This window comes from Pinus tabuliformis, chromosome 5_2 (assembly GCF_031772625.1).
Source record: "Pinus tabuliformis cultivar Carrire ecotype Pingquan chromosome 5_2, CPIR1, whole genome shotgun sequence".
Taxonomy (NCBI): Eukaryota; Viridiplantae; Streptophyta; class Pinopsida; order Pinales; family Pinaceae; genus Pinus; species Pinus tabuliformis.
In genome coordinates this window covers 141798162-141808307 of record NC_142306.1, presented here as the reverse complement: position 1 = coordinate 141808307, position 10146 = coordinate 141798162, and the positions used below count along the sequence as shown (strand labels likewise).

General features: G+C 38.7%; 1 protein-coding gene across 1 annotated transcript; it reads left to right on the top strand.

The window, feature by feature from the left end:
- Positions 1 to 7598: 7598 nt before the first annotated feature.
- On the top strand, positions 7599 to 9144 carry LOC149157910 (pathogen-related protein-like). The gene is made up of 4 exons (XM_089437680.1): positions 7599 to 7930; positions 8022 to 8154; positions 8256 to 8554; positions 8948 to 9144. Exons 1-4 carry the CDS (start codon positions 7760 to 7762, stop codon positions 9113 to 9115), a joined length of 771 nt encoding a protein of 256 aa, XP_089293806.1. The 5' UTR covers positions 7599 to 7759; the 3' UTR covers positions 9116 to 9144.
- Positions 9145 to 10146: the final 1002 nt, after the last annotated feature.

Below are 10146 nucleotides of genomic sequence, written 5' to 3'. Positions count from 1 at the left end.
AAAGAGCACACCCTTGTCTAAGACCTCTTGTTTGTTTGAAAAAACCAGTAGGAAGCCCATTTATAATGACATCAAAGTTTACTAACGTTGTACAAGCCATGATCCAGTCAACTAACATGACTCCAAATTGTTGGATCAGGTGCACAGCAAAATTAATTAAACACAATAGCAGAATAAATCAACAAGCACATAAGACACATCTTTTAACGTGGTTCACCCAACCAATTTGGGCTACGTCCACCAAACATAGGCATCAGGAATTTTATTATTCAAATTAGGAGATTACATCAAGGAATCCTCAAACTCTCTTAGCAAATCATCCGAATGACTGCCTGTTATATAGCATAGAGAATCTAACAACCTCATAACTCCCTCACATCAAATATAGGAGGCATTAACTCCCTCCCAACAACCTGGAGCTAATCTAGGAACTGAATCCCTATTGTTGTCATCCTTCAGAGATTTTTGCCTATTTGACTAAAACAGAAAATCTCAACAATCTCCACCTTGACAACAATTCGCCTGATGCCCTGTTATTATTATTTTATCTTTTCTGCAAGCCAAGAGAAGCCAAACACCAGCGTAGCTTCTCCAACAAAACTGGTTTCGTGAACATGTCTGCACAGTTCTCCTTTGTATGCACCTTTTCAAGAGAAACTCCCCTTTTAGTGATAACCTGTCTTACAAAATGATATTTGATTGGAATATGCTTTGACTTACTATGATAGGCCGGATTCTTAGCCAAATGTATTGCACTTTGACTGTCACAAAGTAACCTGATGTTATCCTGTAACCTACCAAATTCACCAAGCAAACCTTTCAACCAAATCGCCTCTTTGCAAGCATGAGAAGCAGCAATGTATTCTGCTTCAGTAGTAGACAAAGCAACAATGTTCTGTAGCTTTGACATCCAGCTAATAGCTCCACCTGCAAGAGTAAAGACGTACCCTGAAGTTGACCTTCTCTTATCCAAATCACCTGCAAAATCGGAATCAACATATCCGCAAACAAATTCACTACTCTTATTGTAAGAAATACAATAACTACTTGTGCCTCTCAAGTACCGAAGCACCCATTTCACTGCTGACCAGTGTTCTTTACCCGGATTTTCCATGTACCTGCTGACAACCCCAACTGCATGAGAAATATCTGGTCGCGCACACACCATCGCATACATCAAACATCCTACTACATTGGCATAAGGAATTCGAGACATATAATCCTTTTCTTCATCTGTATTAGGACATAAACTCGAAGAAATATTAAAATGGGAAGCTAAAGGGATCGACACAGGCTTCACATTGTTCATACCAAACCTCAAAAGTATTTTCTCAACATACTTCTGTTGTGATAGCCACAGCTTACCATTGCCCCTGTCTCTGAAAATCTCCATGCCCAAAATCTGTCTTGCCGCTCCTAGATCTTTCATATCAAACGTCCTTGCCATCTGAGTCTTCAACCTGTTGATTTCTTCAATGCTTTTGCTTGCTAAAAGCATATCATCAACATACAACACTAAGATAATTAACATGCCATTGTTTAACTGCTTAAAGTAAACACAATGATCATATTCACTTCTTACATATTTTTGACTCAACATGAAAGAATCAAACTTCTTATACCACTGTCGAGGCGACTGCTTCAGGCCATATAATGACTTCTTGAGCCTGCAGACAAATTTCGCATTGCAATGCTGAACAAACCCTTCCGGTTGTTCCATATATATTTCCTCATCTAAATCACCATGTAGAAATGCAGTTTTAACATCTAACTGCTGCAACTCCAAATCAAACAAAGCCACTAATGCTAACACAATTCTAATTGAAACAATTTTAACCACTGGTGAAAAAATCTCATGAAAGTCTATGCCAGCTTTCTGAGAAAACCCTTTTGCAACCAGCCGAGCTTTGTACCCGTCTTCCGTATCATTCACACCCCGTTTCAGCTTGAAGACCCATTTGCATCCCACAGTTTTCCTGCCTTTGGGAAGTTCAACCAGATCCCACGTACCATTCTTACCTAAGGCCATCATTTCTTCCTTCATGGCTGCCTTCCATTTGTCACTATTTGAACCTTCTACAGCTTCCTGATAACACAAAGGTTCATCATCATTAGCGATCAAAGCAACTGAAGTAGCATGATCATCATACCTTCTCGGAAGGCGTTTGATCCTTGTAGACCTCCTTAAGAATGTTTCTGGTGCTTCCACAATTGGTTGTCTATCAACTGTAGGAATCTCTTCATGATCGCCATCTGAGACCTGTTCATGTCCTCCATCTGAACCCTGTTCATAATCTGATTCTGAAACCTGTTCATGACTAGAATCTGAACTATGGTCGTTATGACTATCATTAGAAATGCTGTCAAACTGAATATGCTGGAAATCAGATACATCATCCTGTTTCAATCTTCTATCTACATCTAACTGTACAAGAGAGGATTCATTAAACTTTACATCTCTGTTGATGATGATTTTGCGGGTAGTAGGATCCCACAATCTATATCCCTTCGTTCCATCACCATACCCAACAAAGATATACCTTTTAGACTTTGGATCTAACTTAGTTCGCTGATGTTTAGGCACTAGAGCATATGCATCACAACCAAACACTCTGAGTTTAGAATAGTCACAAGGGTGTCCTGTCCATACCTCTTGCGGAACCTTGTAGTCTATTGCCGTTGATGGAGATCGGTTTATCACATAACAAGCGGTTGCCACTGCTTCCGTCCACAACTCCTTCGGCAACCCGGCGTTACTCAGCATACACCTTGCTCTCTCTAGAAGAGTCCTGTTCATGCGTTCAGCAACTCCATTCTGCTGAGGAGTATAAACCGTGGTCTTATGTCTTTCGATCCCTGCATCCTTGCAATAGCTGTCAAACGCCTTGGAGGAAAACTCACCACCATTGTCAGTTCTTAAACATTTTATAGTTCTACCAGTGTTGTTTTCTACCAATGCTCTAAACTGCTTGAAAACTGTAAAAAAATCATACTTCTTTTTCAACATGTAGACCCAAACTTTCCGAGAAAAGTCATCAATGAATGATACAAACTAAGACGAACCACCATATGACGCTGTAGGAGCTGGACCCCACACATCTGAATGGATATAATCAAGTATGCCTTTACTAGTATGTTTGCCTGTTTTAAACTTTTGTTTACTTTGTTTACCAAACAGACAATGTTTACAGAAATCCAATTTTCCAGATCTTAGATTAGGAAGTAACTTTCGGTCAGCCAAAATTTTCAATCCTCTTTCACTCATATGCCCCAATCTTTGATGCCATAAGTGAATGGAACTACTGTCATGTTCAGACACAGACACATGATCTGACCCAGTTCTACCTTCTAACTGAAATAGATTTCCTACTTTCTTAGCCTTCATCACTAGTAATATACCTTTATAGATTTTCATAACTCCACCTTGAATTACAGTTTTATATCCATTTGAATCAAGTGCTCCTAATGAAATCAAATTTTTCCTTAAATCTGGTACATGCCTCACATCAGTTAATATTTTGGTTGTGCCATCAAACATTTGTAGTTGTATGCTTCCAATCCCAACAATATTACATGTTACATCATTACCCATGTACACAACACCATCATCAATTGATCTATATGTTTTAAACCAATCTTTATGAATACACATGTGGTTAGATGCCCCAGAATTTAACAACCAATGTTGATCATGTTTTGAAATATTAACTGACAATACTTCATCACTCATACCTGAACCAGATACTGAACCTGTATCTGTGGTGTTGGCTTCCTTCTTTTCTGTCGAAGAGCCTTCTTTAGCAGCCTGCTTTCGCTTCCAGCAAACCTTTTTCAGATGTCCAGCCTTGCCACAATGCCAACACTTCACCTTGGGCTTCTTTCCTTTGGATTTTGAACAAGAGTTGCTATGCTTTCCCCCGGAGTGTCTCTCTCGTGAGCGACCTCTGGCCATCATTACCTCTGATGTAGAGGTGTCTGCATTCGACCTCTTCCTCGTCTCCTCAGCCAACAAGGCTCCAACAACATCGACAAACTCAAGAATTTCTGATGTACTAAAACTTATGGAAGTAACAAAGTGATCTCAGGATTTAGGCAAAGAACATAATAGAGTTATTGCCTTATCCTCTGAATCAAATTTCACATCTAGACTGTTTAATTGCACCAACAAGGTATTAAAAACATTCAGGTGATCAGCAATTGAGGTACCTTCTTTCATCCGCAAACTGTAAAGCTGCTGTTTCAGGAGAATTTGATTTGTCAAAGATTTCGTCATGTAGAGCTTCTCAAGCTTCGACCACAAGCCTGCGGCGGTTTTCTCTGACACAATGTTGAACAGAACATCGTCCGCCAGACATAACCGAATTGCGCTCAGAGCTCTATCATCCATCTCATCCCATTCATCCTCCGTCATGGAAGGAGGCCTTTTGTTTTTCCCCAACAGTGCTTTCGCCACACCTTGTTGAACCAGCAGATCGTGCATCTTCACCTTCCAGATCTCAAAATTATTCTTGCCATTAAATTTCTCAATTTCAAAACGGGCACTTTGTGTTTTGGCCATCTTGTCAAAGAATCTCCAATTTCAATTTGAAATACCAGCAATTTAAAAAACAAAATTTCCTATGCCTTTGTTTTTACATAACAAAGAAAACTGCCTATGCTTCGCTGTCTTTGCTTTACACAAAACATTTTCTGCCTATGTCTTTGTACCTTTGCCTTTATATTAAAAAAAAAAAATTAAGCCCCCCTTACACTTTTAAAGCCTTTTAATTTGAAAAACATGTGACATAACCCTTATAACTCCCCTTTTTGTTTAAAAAACATAATGTCATACTCCTCCACATGCGTTTTACCATCATACGTACTCCACCATTTACACTTGCCATGACCTTAACATGGTATATATCACATGCGTTAACTTTTTAAACATATATATATATAAACCATAATGCATATATGGCAAACTACGCCGTTTATGGAATACCGTTTATGTTTCCATTATGTTATAGATTCATGCTGGTTTAAACACATACCCACACAAGGACTTTGAATGGAAAGGCGCACCAGTTGCACAGATATAAACAATGCCGGCTTGTAAAACAGATATATCCACGCTGCTACAAACTGAAAAAAAATCCACGCCGTGTTTTGTTCCAAGGGATATTCACACGCTGTTGTTCTTTTTCACATAAATCCGTGCTGTTTTTAAAATATATATATACGCACCAGGTATTAATTCGCACCAGCAATGTTATTACGCAGCAGGTATTGTTGATGTTACAGAATACGCACCAGCGATTTAAAAAAAAACGATTCAGGATCATGCATTACTTATCATACCTCTGCACCGCACTAACAGTTCCAGCGCTCAGCGCACCGCACTAACAGTTCCAGGCTCAGCGCTAACAGCATTCACACGCAGGCAGGTTCACGCCCGCACCAGCACAGTCCGCCAGCATCAGCAGTCACGCACACAGCGCCTCCAGGCAGCTTCTCCAGGCAACACCTCCAACATGCTCTGATACCAATTGTTGGATCAGTGCACAGCAAAATTAATTAAACACAATAGCAGAATAAATCAACAAGCACATAAGACACAGCTTTTAACGTGGTTCACCCAACCAATCTGGGCTACGTCCACCAAACATAGGCATCAGGAATTTTATTATTCAAATTAGGAGATTACATCAAGGAATCCTCACACTCTCTTAGCAAATCATCCGAATGACTGCCTGTTATATAGCATAGAGAATCTAACAGCCTCATAACTCCCTCACATCAAATATAGGAGGCATTAACTCCCTCCCAACAACCTGGAGCTAATCTAGGAACTGAATCCCTATTGTTGTCATCCTTCAGAGATTTTTGCCTATTTGACTAAAACAGAAAATCTCAACACAAATCCAATCTTATGAAGGATCATCCTTAATAACTCCCAATCCACATTGTCGTCAGCTTTTATCAAGTCGATATTCTTAAGGTATGCTTCCATTTGACAAGTTTTAATAGAGTGCATGCATTATTGAGTGATGGCTACTACATCATGTATTTGTTTATTGTCTAAAAAACCAAATTGCTCTAGAGAAATGTTCTTTGAGAATGTAGATTTAATCTTGCTTGCAATGATTTTAGAAATCATTTTATACATTATATTACATAAAGAAATATGTCTCAAGTCGAAAAATGTTGAAGGCTTTTCCATGTTAGGAATGAAGAGCTATGAATGTAGCATTAATCAACCCTGAAATCGAACATAAATACCCAGATTCCTTAGCTATGTCTAAAAGTTCCTCAATCATTAGATTAGAAAATAAAAATAAAAATAAAAATAAAAACTCCACTGACCTACAAAGTGGAGTCTCGACTTTCTAAGCTCAAAAAACCCAACCAACCCAATGAACAATGAAAATGCAAACCCAAAAAAAACCTACAATGACACTGGTCTCAACAAAGGTTGTTAACTTGATGAGAAAACCATGAATTAAATCCCGTCAAACACTACATATTTGTTAACACCCCAATCAAAGATATATTTATATTTAATAATATATATTTATTATATTTACATTCTAATGGTATTCAATTCTTCATTTTAACTATCTTGTAGAAATAATGTTTCGACTTTATATTACCTAAACCACTAACCCAAAAGATAGAGTCAAATAATCACATTGACCTTGACCAATACGAAACGAGATGTGCACAACAGTATTAAAGTAATGAATCCACCGAATCATGTCTTGGGGCTATCTCCAAATGCGTCATGGGTTCAACTAACCACATGAACTTCACCAATTCCCAAAGCAAGATAGAGTCCCTGACATGTGCAGAAGAGTATTAAAGTAGCCACTAGCGAGTCCATATGTTAACATAATGTCGTACAGACTGGATTCTTGAATATATTCCAAAGTCCTTGGGCAAGGCTTATATCCTGGGCCATTGACCTGGGCATATACTGCTGGCCCTTCGGCAAGGCTTATATCCTGGACCATTGACCTGGGCATATACCATTGGCCTTTATATCCTGGACCATTGACCTGGGCATATATCGTTGGCCTTTAGGCAAGGACGGGGCTGTGGTCGAATCTGACTAAAAAAATTTTAAATTTTAAATTTGTTTTGTAGAGATAGTGTTTGAATTGTGTTTTTGATGGTAGAAATAGATTCAACACCATCAAGAATATTTAAGACACCCAAAATTTTAAAGTTTAACCACTATAACTTAGATTTACAAAAATCCTTGTTGAATTTCTGTAAATATAACTTAGAATTTCCATAATTTTCAAGGCAACTTCTCCACTTTTCTTTAGAGTACGCGGTTAGACAAGATTTATATCCTGGGATATTGACTTGGACATAGAATAGAATGAAATTTTAATGTTCACGCAAGTAAAAATAATTTATAATATAAAATCACTAACTTCTCTGCCACCAGATATTAATGGGTCAATAGCCCAGAAAAATATATTGGTGGCCAATCCCTTTTGCAATAATCTAGCCGTGCAGCATTAATAATCATATATACAATGCATGAAGACTTTGATGATTTCTGGGTGAATGAGCCAGGGTAAAGTATGACGTTGGAGAATTTAGATAACAATTAGGGTGTTAACCGCACTGTAAAAGCCTAGCTTACTTCTGGTTTGTTCCGTTTATAAATATTGAGCAGTGTGGAATCATTGGGAGCCCAAGTTTCCCCATCTCATCTTTTCTTAAAATTCCTCTTCTCATCTTCTCTTATTTGACCAACCAACAAATCAGGATGTCTGCAGCAACTCCTGAGGAAGCCGCAGCAACAACAACAGAACAAGTTGAATTGGATCCATATCGTCTTCACATGAATGGGGAGGCTGAGAAGCATACAGCATGGAGGCATGGGGTTCCACCCACTTACGATCTGGTCAACAAGTTGTTTGAAGAAGGCCGAACTGAGGTTTGTGTTTGTATTTGCAATCTGAATCTGTTGTCTTCCACCATTTAGTTTGCCAGATGCAGTAAGCAGTTAGGTCAATGAATATGTGCAGGTATGGCCAAAAGGTTCCCTGGAAGAAACTGTTGAGAAGTTGGTGAAAACGTGGGAGATGGAGCTGTCTCACAAGACAAACATACAAGACTTCAAAACAATTGACCCTTCCAGCTTCTCTATGAGAGTTAACGGTAATATTTCAGATATATATTAAGATACAGACCTCACTTGTGTGAGTGTGCAGTTAGAATTGACAAGTAATGATAGAGGCAGGTACCTTGTGAAATTGCAGGAAGGCCTGCGTTATCAGGAAAAGAGACCCTGGCTATGGGAAGCTACAACGCACTCCTTCAGACATCTTTGCCGGAGGAATTTCAATACTACAAGACGTCCATGGAAACATTCGAGTCTTCTCATGATATCTTTCGAACTTCGTTTCCCAGAGGATTTGCTTGGGAAGTGGTTCAAGTGTATACAGGCCCCCCACTTGTAACTTTCAAGTTCAGGCACTGGGGTGTCATGGAAGGGCCTTTCAAAGGTCATAAACCAACTGGAGAAACCGTGCAATTCATTGGAATTGCTATTGCTAAGGTCAGCACACTGCACCGCACCTGTCTTAAATGTCTAATCAATTCTTAAAAAGTATTCCAGAATCCTGCAGCTCGTGCAGCTATTCAGTACTAAAACCCATTTTAATGTGCTGCCATATTTTAAGAGAATACTGATATCTATATAGAGTAGTTTATTTAGTCCGGAAAATAGTTGAAATTTTGTTATGGTTTTTTTTTTAGAAATCTAGACTATATTGTAGAATTTTAAAATTTTGAATGCCCAAAAAATTTTGATACTAGCTAGACTGACATAACGGTATGCAATCCTTACATCAGACTGACATAACGGTCTGCAATCAATTTGATTGAAGTGGACATTTATTATGGTTAGGGAAAAGTGTTTAATAACTGCACAGTTGTTAATGTTGTGCAGGTTGACGAGAAATTGAGGATTGTGGAGGTGGAAGTGTACTACGACCCTGCAGAGCTTTGTGTAGGACTTTTGAAAGGAGAAGCTGAGGGGAGTTATGGGGAGTATAAGAAAGGAACAGAGGGTTGCCCATTTTACGCTGGAATATCTCACGCCTCCACTTCCAAATAGATAATTCTACTGCTTTTACTTTACTGCCTTGACGGTACAAGTAGCATGCAGTGTATCTATGGGTACTGACTATGAAGTTTACAGAGATATTCAGGAGAACAATAATAACTATGTATTATAATAAGTGAAGCTATGAGAAGTTTTCTTCTTCTTCGACCTTTTAAAATGAAGTAAAGAATATTATAATTGTGATTTCATTGTAACTTAAGAGTTCTATTTATATTTCTTGTTTTCAATTTTATGTGAATGGTTTAGTTTTTTATGAAAAAACAAATTTTTTATGTTACATTTTCAATTGCACCATACACTATAAACAATAATTGAATACTTGTTTTCGTTCATTAATTTTTATGAACGTCTTGGTTCATATGTTTAAAAAAAATGTTTATTTACCGATAAGTGTAGGGAAGGGATGTCATTACTTGTGCGTCTTTTTGTTTATGTTGGTAATCGACCTAGATCCTACTAGATATTCTTCTCATTTATGTTGGCAATCAACGTAGACCCTACTAGATATTTTTTACAACAAGTGTCTATCGTTCGCAGCCACGTGTCGTGGTTGTTGGGAGTCATTAATGTTCGCACTTTCGAGGGTTTGGGGTTTATTGCGGGCGGTTATGTGAGTTGTGTTTCATGTCTTGTGTTATCTTGTCCGAGCCCAGTGTGTGGGCATTTTGCTCTGTCGACAATGGCCTGTTTCGGCTCCAATAACTGTTTCACCTTTGTTTGTTCACCTGGTCTGCCATTGTAGCGCTGCTCAGCTAGCATTTTTGTTTGCAACGGTTAGTGTTGGGTTTATTGTTTCGCCTTTATCATTTAGCCTTTGCCTGTTCACCCGGTCTGCCAATGTAGCGATGCTCAACCGACATTGTTATTTGTAGAGGTTGGTTTTGGGTTTGTGGTTTTGCCTTTGTCCGTTCACTTGGTTCGTGGGGATTATGTGGTTTTTCGTTCAGCGCTTGTCCTTGTTTGCGAAGGAGCTAGTGGGAGGTTTGTTCGGCGCTTGTCCTTGTTTTTGAAGGAGCTAGTCA

Coding starts and splice junctions, on each gene's coding strand:
- LOC149157910 (XM_089437680.1), top strand. CDS start 7,760: ATGTCTGCAGCAACTCCTGAGGAAGCCGCAGCAACAACAACAGAACAA. Junction 7,931..8,021: donor TTGAAGAAGGCCGAACTGAG/GTTTGTGTTTGT, acceptor GAATATGTGCAG/GTATGGCCAAAAGGTTCCCT. Junction 8,555..8,947: donor TTGGAATTGCTATTGCTAAG/GTCAGCACACTG, acceptor AATGTTGTGCAG/GTTGACGAGAAATTGAGGAT.